General features: G+C 41.6%; 1 protein-coding gene across 4 annotated transcripts in view; it reads left to right on the top strand.

The window, feature by feature from the left end:
- The window catches only part of Shq1 (SHQ1, H/ACA ribonucleoprotein assembly factor), a 92,481-nt gene that overhangs the window by 22,049 nt on the left and 46,925 nt on the right, over positions 1 to 23,507 (top strand). The window contains exons 1-5 of one of the 4 annotated variants that reach the window (XM_087656807.1): positions 6,699 to 7,421; positions 9,122 to 9,238; positions 11,747 to 11,901; positions 13,725 to 13,778; positions 15,039 to 15,162. In XM_087656807.1, coding sequence (XP_087512933.1) covers positions 9,223 to 9,238; positions 11,747 to 11,901; positions 13,725 to 13,778; positions 15,039 to 15,162 — 349 coding nt within the window. In that variant the 5' untranslated portion in view covers positions 6,699 to 7,421; positions 9,122 to 9,222. Of the gene's footprint in view, positions 1 to 443; positions 572 to 6,698; positions 9,239 to 11,746; positions 11,902 to 13,724; positions 13,779 to 15,038; positions 15,163 to 23,507 lie in introns of those variants that run through there. The other 3 variants (XM_087656806.1, NM_001134713.1, XM_087656805.1) reach the window with 3 other exon arrangements.

Below are 23,507 nucleotides of genomic sequence, written 5' to 3'. Positions count from 1 at the left end.
AGTGCGGTCAGGGTAGGATGAGAGCTGAGGGCAGGAAAGCTCTCCATGTGCTTTCTGTGTAGCTTTCTGTGTAGAGGATCAGGAAGGATTAGTCACTGTAAAGAAAGTCAGCACGACACTCAGTTTTCTCTCAGATTGTGTATTGAATTGGTGTAGTCTCTGTTTCTGTGCAAATGTGATAAATTAAGATTAGAAAGAAAGAGTGGGCTGGAGAGATGGCTCAGTGGTTAAGACCACTGACTGCTCTTCCAGAGGTCCTGAGTTCAAATCCCAGTAACCACATGGTGGCTCACAACCATTTGCAATGAGATCTGTTGCCCTCTTCTGGTGTGTCTGAAGACAGTGTCAGTGTACTTATATATAATGAATAAATAAATCTTTTTTAAAAAGAAAAAGAAAGCCAGTGCAATCTGACTTAACAAGCCCGTTTATTTTTCGAGCAGAGCTGACTTCTTTGAAGATGAGGCAGTTGAACAGGTTTTGAAGTACAGTCCTTGGTGGAACGATGTGCACACAGAAATGATGGCCTCTTTGGGAAAGAGCCAAGAGCAAGGGGATGCTGCTGCCTTAGGTAAGACGCTCAACATTAGCTTCGTTTGTGATTTTAAAACTCTCATCGTTGCGCCAAGCCACTGCCTTTCGTGTTGTGTGGCATATGATTTTAATTGTCTTTCATTGTGAAAATGGGTTTTTGATAGCTAATTCTGCCTCATGTGTTGTTTGCCTTTCTTTGCTGGTAGATTTGAACTGTGAGGTACTGTAGAATTCCACACTAAATCATCCAGCTTATTTTTGTTGGAAAATCCTCTTGAACTAGATCTTACTTAGGCTCGGTAGAGTCCTTTTAGTTGAGTATGAGTCAGAGAGAGACCCAGACTCATTCCCGCTCTATCGAAAAAGTTGGGTGTGGCCTCCTCAGTTTATTCCAGATCATGGTAAAACAGTTTGTCCTAGAGAGTCTGAGGTGAGGATTTTACAGGCCACAAGGGATGACTGAATACAAGCAGTAGTCAGTGTCGCAGGGGTTTTACGCTGCACCATTTTGTGCTCTTGACTGGTTGCAAGCACACAGGAGCTATCTTAGATCCTCGAATGGAAAACACACACACACACACACACACACACACACACACACACGCATGCACGCACGCACGCAGACACACACACAGACACACACACAGACGCACACACACAGACACACATAGACATACACACACAGTCGCACACACACACAGACACACATAGACACACACACACACACACACACACACACACACACACACACACACACACACACCCCAGTTAATTTTAAAATGCCTTGGCTAATTCAAAGGTTGAGCACTCCTGTACCTTTGCCTGACTGCTACCCCAGGCCAAATCGAGGAAGTGGCCAGTGACTAATTACCCAAAATTTCACATGACTGGTTGGCTTTATCTCCTGCTGATACTGCATCTCTTTCTTCTCCCAGTCTTCGAAATTCTCCCTGTGTCCTACCATATAACTCCAAGTATCCTACCCTATGCCCAACCATTGGCCTCTGGCATCTTTATTGATAGATCAACCAATTGGGGACAAAGACCTTCAGCATCTGGATGCAGATTCAAAGCATTAGCACCAATCTCCAACAACCCAGAGTCCTTTCTTGGGTGCCAATGTCCTCGTCACGGGCTCCAATACAAGCTGGTTGTTCTGAGTCTGTAGTAGAGTCATAAAGGTTTCATTAGATTGGAGCAGGAGTCTCACATTGTCTGATAGACTGATTTGGCTTTTCTATAGATACTAAAACTAAAACTTCAGCATTTAATGAAAGGAATACATAGGTAAGAACATATATTCTAAAGATTATAAGTTGAATATAAATTTCCCCTTCCCAAGTTCCTCCCCTTAAATGCAGTCACTGATAACAATTTTAAGTGTATTTAGAATTAATTTATTTTTGTGTTTACCATCAAACCCATGGTTTTATCTATGCTTAACACACATTTTACCCACAAACTGTATTCCTAGCCTGGGGTGTTTTTAAAGTACAGACACTACATGTAAATATTTCTTTTAAGGTGGTGTACACAAAAGGTTCTGTGGCCTTTCTCTTGTCATCTTTGTTGTGGATTGTACTGTAGGTTAAAAATCTCCCACGTGAGCATACATAGACCACGCAACTTGTCTTGTGTGAAAATCACTGGCTGCTGTCCTTTGCAGTAATTCTCTCATGCTTGGAGAACATATGGGCTCTCCTGCTGGCAGTCACTTGAGGTTTGCTTTATTCCTCCCACTGAGAGCACAGCAGCCCTTTTCTCACTCAGTATGACTGAAGTAGCTCTGGTCCCTCCTGCACCAGTACTTAAAACTTGCCTTCAGGCTGTCCAGTCACCTGCTGCTCACTCCTTTTTTTTTTTAGCATGTGGTATTGTGATTATTATATAATAGGTATTAAGTAATATTTTTATTAAGTATTTTTGTGACTAAGCTTTGTTGGAGTTTAGGTAATTCCTACCAGAGTGGAAAGTGTAACTTTAGAAACTAGAATATTGATTGTTTTTAGCATGCCCTGGGGTTGCATTTGATGAGAGCTTACGAACCCTTCTGGCTCCTGTCCAGCTAAATGTGGAATGGAACATTGCACATGGAACATTACTGACTCCCTGCACCTAAGTAGTTAACGATATGCTAAGTAGGGCGCAGGAAGTTTGCTCCAAAGGTCAGCTGCTTTCTCCAGTTTCGGAGTGCATCAGTGAGCTGAGCTAGTAGCCGTGTAGTTGAGTTTTCTCTCCACCAGAGTGAGCTAGTTGCCCTGCAAATCAGAAGGCGGCATTCGCTTTGACTTCTGCTGTAGCTTGCTGTCCTTTAATCAATGGCACTGGGTTCTGAGGTCAGTTCTCATGTCAGCAGTGCATTGACTTAGATCTTCTGTAATTTTAGCAGACTGCACCAGTGCTCAATCTTTTAACTGCTGCTTCCAGACCCTTTATCTGACCTGTGGCTTGTAGCCAGGTTGCTGGTTCAGGCAGTCAGTCTGCTCAGCCATTATGGTGATTCATTCCAAAAGTCACCTTTTAAACAACAAGGGCACGTGATCTGAGGTGGAAGAGCTTGAGCTGTGTTGAACAGAAAGGCTCTCCTCCATTTTGCCAGGTGTAAAGTTAAGTATGGGCAGGACACAGCTGAGTATGAGACTTGCATTTATGGCCTCTACTCTCTGCGGGCCGAGTGACCGTGCAGCTTGGGTTGCTGTGGAAATCTGCCTGCCTCACAACTGCTGTCAGGATTGAATGAGGTTGTGTGTGCAGTGTACTGCATTGACAGGTTAGCGATGATTGTTAGAGAGTGAACTGATGGCCGGAGAGCCGGGAATGGGGTGACTTCTCAGTCAAATTGCCATTTTTGAACATTTTACAAAGCTTTAATGGCCTTGTTAATGAGTTTTTTTTCCTTCATTTTATTCTTATCCAGATATTCGAGTCACCCAGAACTGGAGGAATGAACTGAAGTGTGTTGAACTAGGATAAAATACAGGAGAAAAGAAATAAAGCAAGAGCTAGCTTTACAGTTCTGTTTACTAAGTTACACGCTGTCTCTTGCCTCCTCCACAAGTGTCTCTGCCCTTCTCTGCTGCCTGCCTTCCTGATTTGTATTGCACAGTGAGGCGTTGCCTCCTAGATAGAATGGTGCACATGATGGGTGCACCGAGGCAGCGTCCTTCATAGTACTATGGTGACCTGCTTTGTTATGAGATCTAGGTATGTATAGGTGGTAAACTTTGCTGCTGTCTTTGCTTGGGTAGCGACAGTGTCCCTATTTATTGGAGTCCAGAGTCCCAGCAGGGAAACTGTTATTAACATTTTCAGCTTTATAAAGTTCCAGATTTCCCTCCCCAAAGGCTTGTGAATGGCAGTGTTAAATGCCGAGATCCCTCAGAGCTCTGCTTTCACAAGGATGGACTCACCACATTTCCCAAGTTGTCTTTCAGTGGTTAGCATCAGCCCAAGAGTCTTGGCACATAATTGCTTGTTATGACACCACATAACATTTACAGTCCATGAACTTCCTTGCAGGACCCTCCTGTTTGGCACCAGTGAGCCCTTGAGTGTTTGTGGAGATAACTGGCAGTGTCAGCTTTGAAAGTGGCAGCACGGCAGGGCTGCCCTTTTAGCTGAGGGCTTGACTGCAGCACGGTTTCTTGATCTGTTTCCAGTACACGTACAGTGTAATAGACAGATATGTGTTACTCAGAGGAGCCAGATTATGGATGACTGAATTGCTGATCCAGACAAGACAGGGATGTTTGGGAGGGGGATTTAAAGTGGAAGGAAAGGTTTAAAAGTAACAGCATCAAAAGGTATTTGGGAGAAATGATAAGCATCTCAGCAACATTTTCCCATCTTTGAGACTCCTTCGCAGATCTCAAACACAGCACTGAGGTTGCTAATGGTGGGAGGTGTCCCTGGGCCATGTGCTTTACTGCTTAGCACCAGTGTCTCCTCCAACCCTTCTGAGCTTGGAGCTGGCATTTGTTTCACTAAAGATTATTTTTAGGAGTATAATAATCTAAAATGTCGTGAACTCTGCAGCTAAGTCACACAAATGTTGCTTGAGGTGGTGACCACCCCGGTGTTGTCAGCACTGTGCCTGTAGGTATTTCCTGTACTGCTGCTGGTTAGACCTGACTGTGTGCAGACTTCCCCTAGCTCTCCTTTGGGATGCGATTCACAGCCCTGATAAATTGGGGTTTAGTGAGCTGAGACTTTTGATTTCTGTAATGATATCTTCATTTATTGTATGTCTCAGGTTCTTTTGATTGGGTCAAATATAAAATGGATTTGAGCTAAGAAAGCCAAAATGGAACCTAGAAATGCTCAGAAAAAGTTGGTATTTTAAGAAAAGCATCTATAAATTCAAGAGTACAATCAGGTAGCCTTTTCCTATGCTGTATAGTGATGGAAAATGATATATAATGTGTGGACATCCTTCCATATGGAATGTAACTTTGGAGTGTTGAGGTTAACTCTTTTTCGGTTTTCCAGACAGGTATGGGTATAGTTACTTAAGAATTGAGACATGAACATGCAGAAGAGTTGATGTGTTTAAAAACAGTTTTGGGCATGTTTACTCTGTGGTTCAAGAGTTATGTGGAAGCAGAGGTCTTTATTAGGCAGCCAGGGTATAAAGGCTTTTCTTTAGTGAGATAGTATCACTGTGAACACCTGGTACTTGCCTATTAGCTAAACTAATGACTTCTGGAAAACCGTGCTTATGGGAATCTTGTCTCAAATCTTCTTGCTAAATACAAGGTCTTAAATACTTTGTCAGGTGTACTTTCTTTGTGCATTGGATTTGTTTCTTCCTGTAGCTTCTTTAAGTCTAGTCATTCAGCATGAGCTGAGTTTTTCTTTTTAAATAAAGGCATCTTTAGATGAGTCCTTTAATGAGTCAAACAATGCTCAGTTATCTGTCTTATTTTATTTTTTAAACATTGTTCTCTAAAGAATGCTTTACCTGATACATATCCTATTTGTCCTTTTTAAAAATATGTACTCCTGGTTGGGGATTTAGCTCAGTGGTAGAGCGCTTGCCTAGGAAGCGCAAGGCCCTGGGTTCGGTCCCCAGCTCCGAAAAAAAGAACCAAAAAAAAAAAAAAAAAAATATGTACTCCTTAACCATGATGGCCAACAATGAAATGCGTTACTGAAATCATATGTCATTGTGGAAGGCATGCTTGCATAAGCACATCTCTTCCCTTCCTTTCTGCATACGTTTGCTAACACGGTTGAAACAGTAATTATCTAAATACATTTTGAAACCTGCTTTTTTACACTAAGTGCATTTTAATGAGTAAAAGGAGTTACTGTTTCTACTAATTTCAGTGTGTTTAAGATTTTTTTCCCCCTAGAGGATAGGCTGGGAAATTTTTAAACAAATAAAAATGTTACGTTAAACTTGCACTCATACAAGAGGATACAAGTGGGTTTGGAAAACTGTGTATGAAAGGGTTGTGGGAGTCAGCTTTTTGTCACTGTGACAAAATGTCTGAGGTAATCAACCAGAAGGAGGGAAGGTTTGTTTTGGTTCTTGACTTTATTCCATCCATGATGGTTTAGCCCTGTACTTCTGCACAGATGGTGACTGGGAAAATCATGGCAGAAACCACTCATCTATAGCCAGGATGTGAAAGAAATGGGAAGGGGTTGGATCCTATCTTGGAAAGAGCTGGATTCTTACTATCCTCCTCAAGGCCATCCCCAGTGATCTCGGTCCTCCCAGTAGGCTCCACCTTAAAGATTCCACTGTTACAGACCCACCAAAGGCTGCATAACAGAGCCTTTATTTACCTCATGGGCTTATATGGAATACTTATTCAAACTAGTGCAAGGGCTTATACAATTTTATATGTTTATAGTCTCTTCTGAATTTTGTCTTGTTGAGCTGAGACACAGACTGGGCAGCCATCTATCAGGAGAATGGGTTAGGAATATTAAAAGGCAGCACAATAACTTTTGGTCTCTGGACAAGTTAGCAGAGAAACTTGTCCAGAGTCTTTTCACAATTCTTCTTCTAGTAAGAGGCCTACTTGACTTAGAGCTAAGCACAACCCACTCTACTAGTGTCCTTTCTTTACTTGCTGCAGGATGTGACTGTGCTTAAGTACTGGCCAATGGGGTGTGATGACCAGTGATATGTTTGCTTTCTGCATCCTGTTTTAGAAAGAAGATGCTTGCTATCCTCCTCCTTTCTGCCTTCGTGTAGTTTAGAAGATGACACAAACCTAGAGCAGCTATCTTGGATGTGTGTAGAGGGAAGTTACGTGCCAGGGAAGCCCAAGGCTTATGGATAAGGCTCCATCCCTTATCTAGAGTAGTGGAGTGAGGGGAACTTTTGTTTTCCCTAAGTTAAGTTTTTCTGCTCTCGGGGCTCTTCATTATAGCAGTTTAGCCTGCCTTTACTTGGGCATTGCAAGTCATTCTGACATTTTTATATGAAGCACTAGGAGGGGAAACAGAGTCTTCTACTAGTGGAATGTAAATTTAAAGGTGATTGCTAAGAGATGGGAAAAATTACTAATTTGTAAGATGAGAGATCAATTGCACTTTTATTTAGAGGTAGCCAAACTTAGCAGCGTCATCCGTGTCACTGGCTTTGGTGGCATAAGGGAAGAGTGGAGGAGCCAGGGAGTCATGGATTCTTCTTCTGTGGTTTAGGGAACCACTGAGACCAGGCACCATGACTCGGGGAGTCCCTACAAGGCTCTGAGACGACCTGTGTGAAGCTGTGAAAGTCAAGCCTAGGTTGTCTTAGAGACCTCTAGCGTTAGAGATCCAGCGTGGGATGTCTGCCATGAAGAGCTGCATACTGGGCTGTGGCAGGCTGTGGTGGCTCGGTTGAGGAAGACCGGCATACACTCATGTGTTTGAGTACTTGGTGCACAGTACGTACAATTGTATGAGAATGATTAGGGGTGTGGCCTTGGTGCAGGAGGTTATGTCACTAGGGTTTTGAAAAGAGTCACACCATTCTCAGTCAGCTCTCTCTGCTTCGTGCTTGCAGATCAAGTTGTGGGCGCTCAGCTGTCCCTGCTGCCGTGCCTTTGCTTTACAGTCTTTGATTCTAAGCCCTCTGGAACCATAGCTCAATTAAATCTTTTCTTTTATAAGTTGTCTTAATCATGGTATTTTGTCACAGCAATAGAAAAATAACTAAGACATGGCCCAGATACATATTGCAGGCAGCAAAGTTGGAGGGACAGCCATCTAAGAGCAAAGCCATCTAAGCCCTTTGACACTAGTCCTGGAGCTACAAGATTTGGAGATTGTCCTGTTGGGTTTTAGCCTTGCTTTGGTCTGGTATTTCCTCACTATGATCATGTTCCTCCTTCTTGGGATGGGAAAGTATGGTCTGTGCCTGTATGTTGGAAGGATGTGGTTTGCATTTTGATTTTTCAGGGGTTATAGTTGAGAGACTGCCTTGAGTCTCAGAAGGGATTGAGACTTTGAACCTTTGAACTTGGTTGAGACTGGGAAAACCTATGAGGGCTTTTGAGGTTGAACTAACTGTATTTTGTACTTAGATATGGCCGTGAGTGTGTGCTGGTGATTTGAATGAGAAATATTCCCTGGAGACTCAGGTGGGTAGACACTAGGTTCCTAGTTGGTGGAGCTGTTTGGGGAGATTTAGGAAGCATGGCCTTGCTGAAGGAGTGAGTTCCTAGGGGTAGGCTTTTAGAGTTTTATAATCTCATCCTTACAGTTGTCCCTTTGTTTGGTGCTTGTGGTTGAAATATGAGTCTCGGCTTCCTGTTCTGTGGCCTTGTTTGCCCCACTTGCTGCCATTCCCCACCTTTGACTCTTCTCTTTTGAACCATAAGCCAAATAAACCCTTCCTTCTCTGAGTTACTTTTGGCCACGGTGTTTTATGATACACCATGTATCAAACAAGTAACTACTACAGTCATGTTGTTCTTATAACTGTGTTTTTAACACTTACTGTGTCTGATTATGCTATATATAGATGGAGTATTTTGCTTTGTATGGTTTTGAGAACTGATAATGTTAGTATTAGATTGAATAGAAAAGCATGTTACATGGTCTTTCTGTAACTATAGAGCAACTTCATGACGGGGCTGGAGAGAGCTCAGTAAGTAAAGTGTTTGGGGTGGAAGTGGAAGGCACTGAATTTGGATCCTTAGCACCCACGTACAATGCAGGGTGTTTGCGGCAACTCCACTACAATCCTACAGAGACAGGGCAGCCCACAGTAAACTGGCTAGCTAGACTAGTGAGAATTGGTGAGTTCTAGGCTCCCTCACCAAGAAATATATAAGGTGAAAACAAGGAGGAAAATACCTGATGCCAGCCTCACACCTATACACCTATACACTTACACACCTACACACCTACACACACACGCACACACACACATACACATACACACACACACACACACACCCTTGCCAGCTGGAGCAGTGCTGAAGAGCTTGCCCTGGTGGTATGGTGTCAGAAAGTTAGCAAGCAGGCCCAGTTCCAGGACTTTGAATTGGCCCACCCCAGTGTCTACCCCATCTATGATCTGCTGCCAGGCACGAAGGGGCTGGCTCTGCAAATACACAGCTGCATGATCTCCATGACACAGGGCAACCACAGTATACCCAAGAGTGCCCGTGAGGATCCAGTATTGATGGTGTAGCAGAAGTCAGAGGCCTCAAACCAGACCGATGGTGCACTGCAGTGAAGATGTATGGACGAAAAGGTATACAGTGTTTACACACTGTGACACATTACAGCTTCCATGACAAAATTTTATTAGTCTTATTATTATTCTACTTTTCTTTTGGCGGGGAGGTTGTAAGGGTGAGGGATGGGATGATGAATGGAATCGGAGTACATGATGTAAAATTCACAAAGAATCAATAAAAAGTTAAGGGAAAGAAAGATACACGGTAGATTGTCTAAATTCTAGGCATCAAAGGAAACTTGGAAACTGAAGTCTCATGCTTGCTTGTCTTCATGTAAACAAAGCATTTTGTTGAATCATTAACATTTAAGCACTTCAGTGTGTTGTTTTGGAATATGTAGTCAATATTTGGTAGAGTGGCTGATATATAAAAAGAAATATTTTTTCTCTTTTATCATGAAGTATTTAGTGATGGAAGTGGGGAAAATACTGTATTTGTAACAGTTGACTAAAAGCAAAAATACTTTGAAGTAATTTTAGTAACAAAAGCAGCAAATCTGTCTGACAAGAGTTGGTGGTTCAGTAGAGCGGGGATTCACTGTTCATCTGGAATAAAATCAAGTCTTGAAACATGAAATGCTGGCTTCCAGATAGGTTTTATTATTTTTTTATAGTTACTAGTTTTTAAATGTGTATTCATGTTTTGCCTACATGTATATTTGTGTGCCACATGTGTGTCTGGTGTCTGCAGAGGTGAGAAGAGAGCATCAGATCCTCTGGGATGGGCATTACAGATGCTTTTGAACTATCATGTGGGTTCTGGGATTCAAACTGGGGTCCTCTGGAAGAGTGCTTTTAGCCCCAAGTAAAACAGTCTTAAAAGAGACTTCATCTATGATTCCGGTTGGAAAGAATTAACCAAGGGTGTAAATCCAGAATCTTTTTTCTGTTTGTTTGTTTGTTTGTTTATTTGATTGATTGATTGTTTTAAGGGTTGTTTGGGATTATATTTGGCAAAAAGTGTTCTAAACAAAGTCAGATTTGGAGTTTGGATAGGATTTATATTATGAATTTAATTTATTACTTGTATGTGGGAATGTGCATTCCATGGCTCATGTGGGGAGGTCAGAGAATAACCCTGTGAAGTTGGTTTTCTCCTTCCCCCTTTATTGAGTTCTTAGGTTCAAACTCAGCTGTCCATGGCCATGACTGGCCAGTGTCTTCACCCACTGAGCTATCTGCTGGCCCAAGGATTTATATCTATAATACACAAAACAGTTTTAAAAACTCGACAAGCCAAACTATTCAGTAGGAAAAATTGGAGAGAACCCATTCAATGGACAATTTACAGAGCAAATCCAGTTGGCCAACACAACTGGGGAATAACACCCTTCGTTTAGCCGAGTGGCACTGACTGAAGTACCTGATGTGCGTGGCAGTTTTAAGAGTTTCTTGCTGTAGAACAGCTTTTCCCCACACTGTTCTCAGTTTCCCTGCATCACAGGTCAGGCCTGGCTCTGCTGGGTTCTCTGATCAGGACTTGGGAAGACTGCAGTAGCTCAGATGTGTCCAGCCTGAGCCGGTGAGCTAAGAGCTATGAGTGCAGCCCAACACAGATCCTAAGTTTACCTAAATATGAGCCCCTTTAATGATCTTTTTGTAGCTGCATTGTTTAGTTCCTTGGATGTGATGATCATCGTGACACAACAGCATCATTTTGCAATGGTAAAAGGTTGGACATGCTTACTAACCAAGTGTGCCCATCTCTCTTAAAAACTGGGTGTTGTTTGCTACATTTTCCTCTATGCTCATGTCACTGTTGACAGAATTCACTCCCCAGGAGCTGTAAAACTGGCTACACGTTCTTGCCTGCTCTTAAATGGAGCAATCCTCAGATTGTCGAGGTCTCAGAATCACCCGCCACATAGCCTTTTCACAAGCCACCTCACTACGGGGCAGTGCCAATTAGGACATCCTGGCTCAGCTCCGACAGTGATGGAATGTGAGCATGGTAGTGACTGTCCTTTCATCTTTGCCATATTCTGCTGGACAGAATCAAGTGACAGGATCTATCTCAAATAGAGAATGGTGCCCCTCATTGGGGGTCATCTTGGAAATCCTCTTCAATCTATTAAACTAGAAAGGAGCGGGAAAAGTGTTGCTAAGGGTATTGCCAGGCAGGATGGGAAGTATGTTTAGGAAGGTGTGCTGGTAATTCATGTCAGCTTGACACAAGCTAGAGTCATGTGGGAAGTGGGTACCAAGTTAACACAAAAGCCCCACCAGATTGACCAGCATTCATGTTAGGTGGCGCATAATTGTCTTTAATGACACCTCCAGCTTCCTGCAGTCATGTGCAAATAGTCACATACACATATAAACACATGTGCACACTCACAGATGCATGGCTCGTAATAACCCTTGAGATGCCTCCTTTAGGAAAGTGCGTTATGTGCAGTGGTAAGGACAAATAACTGATTTTGCTTTCTACATTCAGAATTCCAATTTTGGCAAATCATCTGCACTAGTGGTTTTATGACCTTGAATGGCACATTTAATTTTCAGAACTGTGTTTTCTTCTAGTATCTTTTTCAGAAGAGGAAAAATACCAGCTACGAAAGTTTGTGAATAAATCTTACCTGCTGGACAAGACAGCTCACCGTCAAGTGTACTATAGTTTAGTTGACATCCTTCTGGCCTATTGCTATGAAGTACGTGTGACTGAAGGAGAGCACAACGTAAGTCCATGTGTGCCAGTGTAGCTCACTGTGTTAGCTAGAGTAGCTAAGCCCTAGCTCCCTGTTGAGCACAGAGCTTGTTGTGATAGATGATCTTGGATCTGTCCCTGCAGAAGTGCTCCATGGCGGTCACAGTAGATGTAGTGGGGAATCATCCTAGAGCATAATGCTAACCTGTGGTCTTGCCTCTTCTTGCTGGGCAGTGGGTCTTCCAGGCAGATAGATAGCAGTGCAGGGAAGTGTATTAAATAAGCCAAGGGTGGAAAACAGCCAGTTCCCACGCTCACTGGTGTTTCTTCTAAAAGCTTTCATTCATCACATGCAGAGTAAAGCCTTTTGCAGAAAGAATCTTAGCATACAGAATGTATACTCATAAAGACTTGTAATTCCCACTTTTTCCAAAACTGGAATCTTTATTGTTGTTGTTGTTGTTATTTAAAAGAATGACCTTGGGTTGAGGCTAGAGACTCAAGAGGTCAAAGCTAGGCATACCTGTAGGTGGAGAGCCTATTTTCATCTTCGTTGTATGCTAAAGAAGCCATGGGTTGTGTCCTGTGGCGTAAAACCTGTGGGTTCAAGCAGCAGTGCCTCAGTCCATCCTTCCAATCTTTCAGTCAGGGAAGAGAGGAATGCTGGGAAAACCCCAGACTGTGGGCCTCCTGTTGATGATTGCCTGGGTCAGTTTTAGCCTTGCCTATGCTTTACTTTTTCTTTTTTATTATACAAAAAACAAAAACAAAAACAAAAAAAAACCTAGGTCATTGGGATTTTACATAATTCCAGTAGTTAGTAATAACCACAGACACAAGATTACTTGTCTATCTAAGGTTTTTTTTCACTGCATGTGTGTGGGGAGGTCCACGTGTGTGTGAGCATTCCTGCTTACTTTGTATTTGCAGCATCAGCTCTGTGATTTTACCCACTTACTTCACACAGCATCTTAGTGCAATAGAATTTGAGATGCCAATTTTTTTTGTCATGATTCTGAAAAATTTTAAAGTGACTATTGCAGTCTATATATGGTCTAAATGTGGGGGTTATTTAGAGTATAATATATATATGAAAATACTTTGTTTTCAAGTTGTTTTTTAAATATAAGTGAATAAAATATTTACTTAGACAAAAAAGGCTCTTCATTTCATATATTGAATCTTTTTAAAAGATTTAAAATTTTATGTATATGAGGTTTTGCCTGCATGTATGTATGTGCACCATGTTTGTGCCTGGAGAAGTCAGAAGAGGGCATCAGATCCCCTGGAACTGGAGTTGTGAGTTACCATGTGGGAGCTGGGAAGCCAGGTCCTGTACAAGAGCAGCCAGTATTCCTGACCACCGAGCCATCTCTCTAGCCCCCACATACCAAATCTTGATGAGTGAAAGTGTTACACTTGATAAAATGTACCAATTCTTTCTTAAGAGCATGAAATCTTGCAACTTTTCAAGCCCCTGGACTACTGTTCACTTCAAATGCAGCCTCTGAAGGCAGTTTCTCAGCGAGGTTTTTCAGGTACCAGGGCAGCAGTTCAGCTAGTGACTTAGCAGAGAAAGACACAGCAAACATTTTGCTTCAGTTTTGTTTGAATGATCCTGCTTACTTGTTTGTATCTTCTGGTACTCCTCAGTGAAGTGTTAAATTTCACACAGTTCCGAGCAAAGTGAGCAAAAGCATCTGTTAGTCTCTGCATCAGTACAGTCATTTTCTATGTTTATAGACGCATCATTTTCTTGGGGGTCAGTCTAACTCCTGGGCTAGTGTCAGTGGATATATTTGTTTTGTTTTCAAATGACTTCTGAAGGGGACACTCCTTTTTTCCAAAACAAAGGTGGAGTCTGCGTGGACCATCAGGAAGCTGAGCCCTACACTCTGCTGGTTTGAGGTATGCTTTGTGCTCAATGTTGTTCAGTTACTTTACTGTTGTTCTTTGTTTTAAGTAGTTTTTTTTTTTTTTTGGTTGTTGTTGTTGTTTAAATTTTCTTCTTAATGTTTTTAAATTGGGAGCTTTTTTATACTTTTTAAAAATACAGTTGCTGGGGATAGTGAAGGCAGGCAAGCATTTTATGAATTGTGGGGGAAATACTGTATGGAGGGACATTGAGGACGCTGGGGTGTTTGGGAAAGGTGGGTGGAGCTGCAGCTGGGCCGATGGGCGGGGCCTCAGAGTTCAAAGTGGAAAATGGACCTAGATGATAATGAACCACCAGAGTGTCTTCTAGCTATCATTTATTCTGTTCCCCAGTAAGTCATTCAATAAGGTGAGTGTTGCTGAATTTACAGTTGAAGAAACTTAGATCATGCACCTTAAATAAATTGGCTTGCATCCTATGTCATTTTATGGTTAGAGCTATTAACCTCTTTTTTGAAAAAAAAAATAAAAGTTATGTCATTATTATTATTTCATATGACTCTTATCATGGCATGTATGTGATGGTCCGAGAACAATTCTGTGGAATCAGTTCTTGCCTTTCACCTTTATGTAGGTGCCAGGGATTGAATCATTTTACATCATTAGTGCAAGTACCTTAATCCATGGAGCCCTGACACTGGTCCATACACACCAGCTGCAGTGTAGTGACAATTGGTTTTGTATCCATTTTCTAAAAGAGTATTATCTTTTAAGTTTCGGTGTTTGAACACATTGTTCAACATCAAAGTTGTACCATCAGCTCAGACAATGCATGCTTTAAGTTGTAAAGCGAGAATGCATCATCTATTGCTTCCTTCTGTGAGGAGGTGAGATTTAGTCCAGCACCGAGGCAGGTACTAGAGGAGATGCTTACTCTTCCAAGGTTAAGAGTGGCCAGAAGCCTTGTCAGCCACCTCAGCTAGGAGCTGCTTATAAATCCAGGAAAGGAACTGTTCTCATCCTCATCAGATCCAAATCTGAGTTTATTTGATGAATGCCTATCCCCACCAAGATTCTAAAGTGTTTCTTCTACATTTGCAGTGTTCGTCGTGTTTATGATTTGTTGATGCAGTGTAAAGAATTAGAAGTCTGTGGTAAATTGAGCCGTGCAGGAATCTTGCTTCTGTCTATGATCTAGGTTTACAGGGTTTAATCGTGACTGTTCTTTTTTCATTGTGTGCTATGTTGTGTAATGCATTTATGGGAATAACTTACTGAGGTGACTTTTCACAGACATGGACAGACGTTCATGAAATCCTGGTGTCTTTTGGACGGAGAGTTTTGTGCTATCCGCTCTATCGCCATTTCAAGCTGGTGCTGAAAGCCTACAGAGATACTCTAAAGATACTGCAACTCGGTAAGGCAGGCCTGCAGATCTGCCGTGAGAAGTTGTAAATTTTTAGTATGTGAAGATGTAATCATGATTTTTGCTCCTTTCTATGTATAAATAATGAAAATAATCAGATCTATCACCCCCCATGATACTAAAGACATGTTTACCTTTTCTAAGAAAGGGAGATTAAAGGGAGAAGTACATCAGCATCCCAGAACACTTCACACTGAGAATAGATTACATTGCTCAGCAGTTTTGGAATCCTATAACTAACTTTCTAGGCACTAAGTCAGATTGTGGATCCAGTAATGAGAGAAGACTCTTCTCCAATGAGGGTTACAGCCTTCTCAGGGAGACATGATAACTAACAGTTCCAATACAGAGCCACAGATACTCTGAGAAATACAGTACTTGTTTAGAGGGAACTTGGTACCAAGACTTGGGAAAGCAAGAAGGACTTTTCAAGGAAAAGCATCACTTCTCTCAAGACTCTTGACTGCTGCTAAGATTAGCATGAAAAGTTAATAATTTTTGACTATAAGAATATGGAAAACTCCAGGCTTCAAAACAAATCCCAAATAGCTAATAACAATGTCTTTAAAATAGAACAGTTCCCAAGGTAGCATCCATTTGTATGGATTATTTCTAGCATATTCATCTAAAAGTCACTTTCAGTACTTCCTGGTCTTTCTTTTTTGTCCCACCCATGTCTGTGTGTGTGTGTGTGTGTGTGTGTCTGTCTGTCTGTCTGTCTGTCTGTCTGTCTCTGTGTCTGTGTGTCTGTGTCCGTGTGTGTGTGGGGGGGGGTCTTTTCCTTTGCCCTTATAATGTTATTGAGAGGCTTAGTTTTCATGCTTCAGCAAAAGAAAGGAAGTCCATCTCCTATATCCTTAAGAAGGAAGTCCATCCCTATATCCTTAAGGAAAGTCCATCTCCTATATCCTTAAGGAAAGTCCAGCTTCCATATCCTTAAGGAAGTCCATCTCCTATATCCTTAAGAAGGAAGTCCATCTCCTATATCCTTAAGGAAAGTCCATCTCCTATATCCTTAAGGAAAGTCCATCTCCTATATCCTTAAGGAAAGTCCATCTCCTGTATCCTTAAGGAAAGTCCATCTCCTGTATCCTTAAGGAAAGTCCATCCCTATATCCTTAAGAAGGAAGTCCATCTCCTATATCCTTAAGGAAGTCCATCTCCTATATCCGTGAGAAGTGAGTCCATCTCCTATGTCCTTTAGAAGGAAGTCCATCTCCTATATCCTTAAGAAGAGAAGCTCATCCCCTTACCCATAAGAGGGGAAGTTCATCCCCCATGTCCAGGTGACTTCACTGAATTGTTAGGGACAGTCACATCTCTAGTGTTTTGTCTTCAGTGTGACTGCATTCTTGCTGTGCAGGATGTGTGCTTGAAGTAGATCATGATTGTGAAATGAATCATAGTTAACTGAAAGGTGCCTTTTCATTCACCTGATAGGTTTAGACTAGCAGTATTTTACTTTGAAGGATTGTTGTTTAAGATAAATGAGGGGATATCGTTGAGAAATCTATCTCCTTTAACTGTGGGAAACAAGCTGCCTTTTTTTGATATGTTATTTTTTTCCCTTGCTTTCCATCCAAGGTACTTCTTGAATCTCTAAAATTACCTTGAAAAATCAATCTAATCCAAATGAATGATTGTCGAGCTGGAGCTGCACGTCACAATTACTTGATTTTGTAGTCTTGCAGGATTTTGTGAGCATTGTTCATAGATTTAAGCTTGGAGACTCTAATGTTGTGGCTTCCAGGGGGAAACCAGCAAAACTGTAGTAAGCTTTTCCCATGCATCTTCCCACATACATCCACTCTTGTTTTCATTCATATGAACTATTACTTGTTACTTTTTATTCTGGGAAGTAATCTGGCGCTCTGGATTTTTATTTGAAAAGTAATCAGTTCTGTGATTGCATAACCCAAAATAAATTTGATTGCCTTGACGTACAGTCTAATCAATTATTCAAACAGTTTTAGTAGGTTAGAGCTGAAATTGAGAGTTAACTTTTCATCGTTATCACTCACAAGAAATAGTCTTATCAGCTGTATTTCTGTTAGCAGCAGGAAACTTGAAATAACACAGCAGAGCTGCTGTTGAAAATGAATGTGATCCGGCTAAGCCACAGCGCCGGGTTCTGTGACTGGTGTATGTTGTGCTTAGTGTGGAAACACAGCACTGGATTGTCCTAAATGTGTGCCGTTGGATGTGAGGGTGACAAGCTCCGAATGAAGGTTGTGACCTGTGTTTGCACAGGTGGATGGCACAGAAATGCCATTATTATTACTGAAGAACCTCCTTTGTTTGGATACTCTGTAAGTTAAGTGGAAACAGCACTGGCTTGGCATTTGGGGCTTCCCAACAATGAGTTTGTGTCTGCTTAGAATTCAGAACACAGCCCTAGCATTGACACTTGTGTTGTAAAGGTCAGACAGTGCTTGCATAGTAAAAAGTAATGAATGGCTCTTCCCCAGAGAGACTCTGATCTCAAATGGATGTGTTTCCAGAACCAACGTGGGAATCCTTAAGGAGCCACAGAGAATACTTCATGATGACTGTCTGACTGAGTGGGATTTTTCAAAGACCCATGAATTTGCTTTACTTGACTTCACAACAGCTTTACAAGGATGCTTTACTGGCCTTGAGCATCTCCAAGTTCCTGCATCCTTCCCTCCTCCCATCTTGCAGAAGGCTGCTTGTCTTGTACATTAAACCCAAACTTGCTCAGAGTAGGAAGCCTGACCTCACTCTGATAAGTGTTTCACAAAACCCATAGGGTTGTCCTCCCCTTTTCTGTCCTTTTGGGGAAGCAAAATTCCCCCACTTGTATTCTCTGTCACTGATGCCTCAATAAATGCCCCTGCCTCCTCCTTGTTGGCCTTTTTTATTGATTTATCTTATTTATATGAGTACACTATCACTGTCTCCAGCACCACAAGAGGGCATCGTCAGTGCTCTTACCCTGAGCCATCTCTTCAGCCCCCTGCCCCCTGTTTTTAAAGAGTGCATAGAACCTTCCTGGAGCTATCCTTTAGCTGTTGTCAGTGTAAAACAGTTTCCAGAGCACCTCAGTTTTATTCCACTGGAAGCTACAAGCCATATCATCCAACACTTGATAGTTCATACACTGTACACTTGACTGAGCACTTGGATTCCTATCTATATCTCAGGGTTTTCTCACTTCTGCTAGAAGGCTGAACATGGTGGGGCAGGAGGGCAACAACACCTTTCACCATTGAGCTCTTTCTGTGTCCCCACTGCCTTGAATAGAAAGCACGCGTGCCTCCTATAATAGATTCTCATAGGGTTTCTGACTGCAGAGTCTATACATGATTTCCCTCACATTCTAGTTGCAAGGGGAGTCTAATTTCAATACTTGAAAATTTTACTTTGTACTTATAAAGAGGAAGCCTTGGCTTGTCTGGTTTGTCTCTGTTTCACGTTGTGGAGCCAACAGTGAGAAGGATGGCTGTTGCAGGAAGGGATTACAGGTGGCCTCCATGCCTCCTGACTTTTACATGGGTTCCGGAGATCTAAACTCCAGTCCTTACACTTGTGCAGCCAGGCTTTATCCATTGAACCATCTTCCCAGCTCTAGAAAATGCTTTCCAAGGTTTAGTTGTAGAAGATATCTCCAAATTAGAGTATTACCAGATGAATGCGTTTAGACTGACTAATACTAACATGTCTCCTTTGACCTTTTAATGTTTATTGTTTAAATATATCCTGTCTAACTCTTCTGTAGTCTATTCAACAAGTGTTTGTTGAGTGCCTGTCATGTCAGACTCCTGGAAATGCAGTAGTTTGGATGGGGGTTAAGTATCTATTATGTGTTTCAAAGGATGTTTAGACATTTTACTGTTCATTGTTGAGGATTGAACCTAGAGCCTGAGGCATTCTAGGAAAGTATGCTGTGCTACTCCAAAGGTCTTGTGTTTAGTTGTTTGAATTGTGTGTAGAATGAATAGCTGAGAAGATGAATGTAGAGAGTGTAAAACCAGCGAAGCTGAGGCCTGTCACCTCCTACACAGGGGACTCCCTGCTGTATTTGACCTTCATGTTTTAGCTCCTGACATTTTCCTAGCACATATCAAGTTAATTGGTTGGCCAGTTTATCTATTACTTTATTTTTTTCAACAGACATTTTAAATGAGTACCTACTTAAAAGTTATTCTGTGCAAAGAATCCAGTAAAAATTAAAGGCAATAGAAAGAGGAATTAGTATCTTTGCAGATGTTGCTGATACGTGTAGTGGCTTACTTTTAGCCATGGTCAGCACCATAGTGTTCTTTGACATAGTGGGTGATGGTGAGTTAGTTCTTTGTAGAGGAAGTTCTAGAGACAGCAGAAAAGTTTCATACTCTGAACTCAGGAGAGAAAAGGTTTTATTAGAATGGTTCCTTCTGTCAGAATTGTTCCAGGAGACATGTGCCAGGGAAGCGACTTTATACTCCATAATGATGCTGGTGGCAAGTGCACCTGAGAGAAGAAATTTTAGGGTAAGAACTCCATCCCAAAGCATATGGTTCTGGTATGTTGTCATGGCAAATTCTGGAACAGGCACAAATGCTTCCCAGTGTTTTATGTGCACTGCTGAGACTGTGTGGTTGGGCGGCTATCATGTGGTTCTTACAAAGGTGAAAGAAGGCATAGATAGCATCGTGGAAGCCAGCAGGGAGATCCCTGTTGCCAACTGAGGACATTATAATGCTTTTAAATTGTGTGCACTTAGCCACTAGACCATTCCTTCTGCAACTCAGGGGAGTGAATCCCACCCATCCGCTCACAATATTCAAGAACCTTTGTGCTCTCCCTGTGGTTCTTTGGTATCCTTATGGCTTTTTTGGGGGGGGTTGGTTTGGTTTGGTTTGGTTGGTTTTTGTTGTTTGTTTTTGGTTTTGTCAGTTTGACATGTTTAAAGAGTTTTTGTGGGAAAAGGAAACTCTGTTGAGAAAACATGTGTAGCAGACTGCCTGTGGGCAAGTGTAAGGGGAACTGTCTTGATTGATGACTGATGTGGAAGAGTCCAGTCCACTGTGGGCCCTGTCTTTCCTGTGTGCGTTGGCCTATGCTGTAACAGAGTGATGGTAGCACACACCTTTAATCCAGCACTTGGCAGGCAGAGGCAAGCGAACCTCTGAGCTCTAGGCCAGCCTGTAGGTTCCAGGGCTACACAGAGAAACCCTGTCTCAGAGGTTGAGGTGGTGTGTGGAACGAACAAATACAAACAAACAAACAAACAAACAAAAAAGAGTACACATTTCAAGAGCCATGAGGAGCAAGCCAGGAAGCTGCTTTTCTTCTTGGTCTTTGCTTCAGTTCCTGCCTTGAGTTTCTACCCTGACTTCCTCACCTGGCAGACTACAAGCTGTTAAAGGAAGTAAATCCTTTAACCCCCATATTGCTTTTGGTCGTGGTGATTTATCACAATAGAAACCATAGCTAAGACATTTGGGTTACATATTTTCCTTAGTCCTCTTCAACTCTAGCTCTATTCAGAGCTCGGTTTATGATTTTGAATAAAAAGGTTGCTAATGTACAAATGACCATCAATGGTAAGAAAACCATGTCCACTTGTTTCACAGAGTCCCAGCCTCTCTAATAGCTCCTGGTACTCACTAAGCATTGCTCGCTGTTAAAAATGTACACATTGTTCTTATGGTAATTTGTTAACCTATAATTATGAGAAAAAATTTTTATTCACTTAAAATACAGTATAGGGGCAGCATTTCCACATGGCTTACATGTTACAAATCACCTTCAGTTACTGTGAATAATTAATAGTTTAAGGTTATCCTGGTACCAACAAATCATGTAAAATGTTCTTTAGTGTTTCGCTCCTTGAAGTTTGAGTTGTAGAGTAGTGCTTACTGGTGGTGATGGCTCAGATCAACTTATCACTTACACACTTAGCAGAGCACTCGCTACCTATGTTATATTTCCTGCACTATTTGGTTTTGCTAATTTCTTCAGTCTCTTAGCTGAGTAGTATAAAAATGGAAGAAGTTAGTTATCTTTTTGAATGTGTGACTTTTCAAAACTTCATAATTAGTTCCCTTTAAATATCCGTAACATCAGTTTTAAGCCTTTTTTTGAAAATGGGAGTAACTTTCATTCTGTGTTCTATAAGAAGATAAAGGCAGAATATTGTTATTTATTTAAAGTGAAGTTGGGGTAGGGAGAAAAGAAAACTTATTTAACTTGAGGTTCTAGTGCATGTTAATATTGGAACGTAGATGAAATGAATTGAGTCACTTTATGTGCCCCCCCAAACATGCAAGAATTCTACTTATGTAACTGTTTCTTTAAGAAGCTGATCTCTAAATACTAGCAGGTGACACTCGTGAATGTGTGCAGTAGACATGAATCAGCTCTGTTTTGTGTGCAGGGCATTAAAACAGAGTCAGTGAAGAAGAGGTTCTATACAACTTGGACTTGGCCTATGAAACGTTTATTGCGTGTCAGGAATGAAAGAACAAAAGATAAGACCTGAAATATATGTATTTGTAAGATAAAGAAGCCTGGTGATAGATGATAAATTACTCCGTTGGTCAAAGTGCTTGCCCTATAAATTTAAAGACCCAAGTTTGAGTCTCTAGTACCCACGTAAATGTCAGGTGTGCATGGCGGCCTGCTTTATTCCCAGCTTTTAAGTGGAGATAGGATACCCAGAGAAAGCTAGCTAGCCTAGCTGAATGGAGCTCTCTGGGTTCAAGTAAAAGGCCTTGCCTCAGTGTACGAGGTGGGGAGCAGTCAAGGAAGACACCTCTGTCCTCTGCATGTACCCACATGTGTACACAAAGAAGTATGTATGTATTTATAAAAAGTATGTATAAGATAAAAATGAGGTTTCTTAAGAAAATACCTTAACTATACTTGAAAAACTGAATCTATCCTGTTTGGTCCTTGAGTTAAGTAAAAATGTTTTCATATTTAAAAATTTTTTTTATCTCATCAACTTATATGTAGGAGGGCTATTAAGATAGTCTCATTTAATCCAGTCTGACCTTAAACTCTTCATGTGGGCGAGACTGGCCTCGGACTGCTGGCCATCCTGCTTTTAGCTTATTTCATGCCAGTGCCAGGATTTTAGGCATGTGTCATGTTGGTTCTTTATTACATTATTAAGTGGTTAAAAATATCATAAGAAAAGTAGTGCTTTGGGTCAGGCCTGGTGGCACATACCCTTAATCTTGGCACCTAGGAGAACATGTAGGAAGACTGCAAGTTCCTACACATGGGCAGACTGTGTCCCCAAAGAAAGACAAAAATAGTATTCTGTGACATGAAAATTATATTCACTTCATAGTTTAGTGCCCATAAATAAAGTTTTATCAGAACCCAGACATGCCCGGTCACTCATATATTTTCTATTGCTGCTTGTATAATTCCATGGCATGGTCAAGCATTTGCAGCCGAGATATAGCCAATAAAGCTAAAATGTCAAGTCTCTAGCTTCTCACAGAGCAGACTTACCACTCTTGCCTCAGGTGAAGGACTGGAGGCAGCCCTCTCCTGTGAGCCGAGGCCACGGGCACCGCCCATCCCTAATAGCAATGCGCTCATATAGATCACTTTCCTTGCTGTCCCTCCCTGAAGGACAAGATGGGACTGATCTGCTTGGCTCACGGTAGCATAAGAACCCCCACACTAGGAAAAGCAAACTGAGATGCAGTTGAGCAAGCAGTAAACAAATAAGGCAGAATGTGTGAAAACAGTGATGAGGCCTGGGTGAGCTGGCCAGATCCATGGCCCATCTGTCCCTGCTGTCACTGTGTTCTATGTGGTCTTGCCCCGCTGCAGGACTTTAAAGGAAGTACCTCTCACAGTGTTTTGCATCATGAAAAGATGCAGATGTGACCACTGAGTGGGTTTTCTTTTAGGTCCACTTGAAGTAGCTAACTCTTTCCTCTTGTGCACTTGTAGTTCCTCTCTCTGGCTTCATGCCGTTGTTTTCCCAATTTAAAGCTGAAACAGTTCCTAAAAATGTGTCCAAACTTTTGTTATTAAGTAGCATCTGATGGAAAAGTGAAATCTAATACTATCAATTCAAACAGCCAAGTTTTAGCTGAACATAGAAATATTCTTAGGATGAAATTGTTGAATCAAAATTGTGCTAAAATATTTTTTTTTTTTTTTTGGTTCTTTTTTTCCGGAGCTGGGGACTGAACCCAGGGCCTTGCGCTTCCTAGGCAAGCGCTCTACCATTGAGCTAAATCCCCAACCCCACTAAAATATTTTTGAAGTTTTTAATATATTGTTTTAAGTATGGGTTTAGATGACAGCTATTTCAAGAGCTGGGTATCCTCAGCCTCTTGTCTATTTTTTTTATTCACTATGTA

Source organism: Rattus norvegicus, chromosome 4 (assembly GCF_021556685.1).
Source record: "Rattus norvegicus strain SHRSP/BbbUtx chromosome 4, alternate assembly SHRSP_T2T, whole genome shotgun sequence".
Lineage (NCBI taxonomy): Eukaryota > Metazoa > Chordata > Mammalia > Rodentia > Muridae > Rattus > Rattus norvegicus.
The sequence above is the reverse complement of the archived record's forward strand: the minus strand, read 5'-3'. Positions and strand labels throughout refer to the sequence as shown.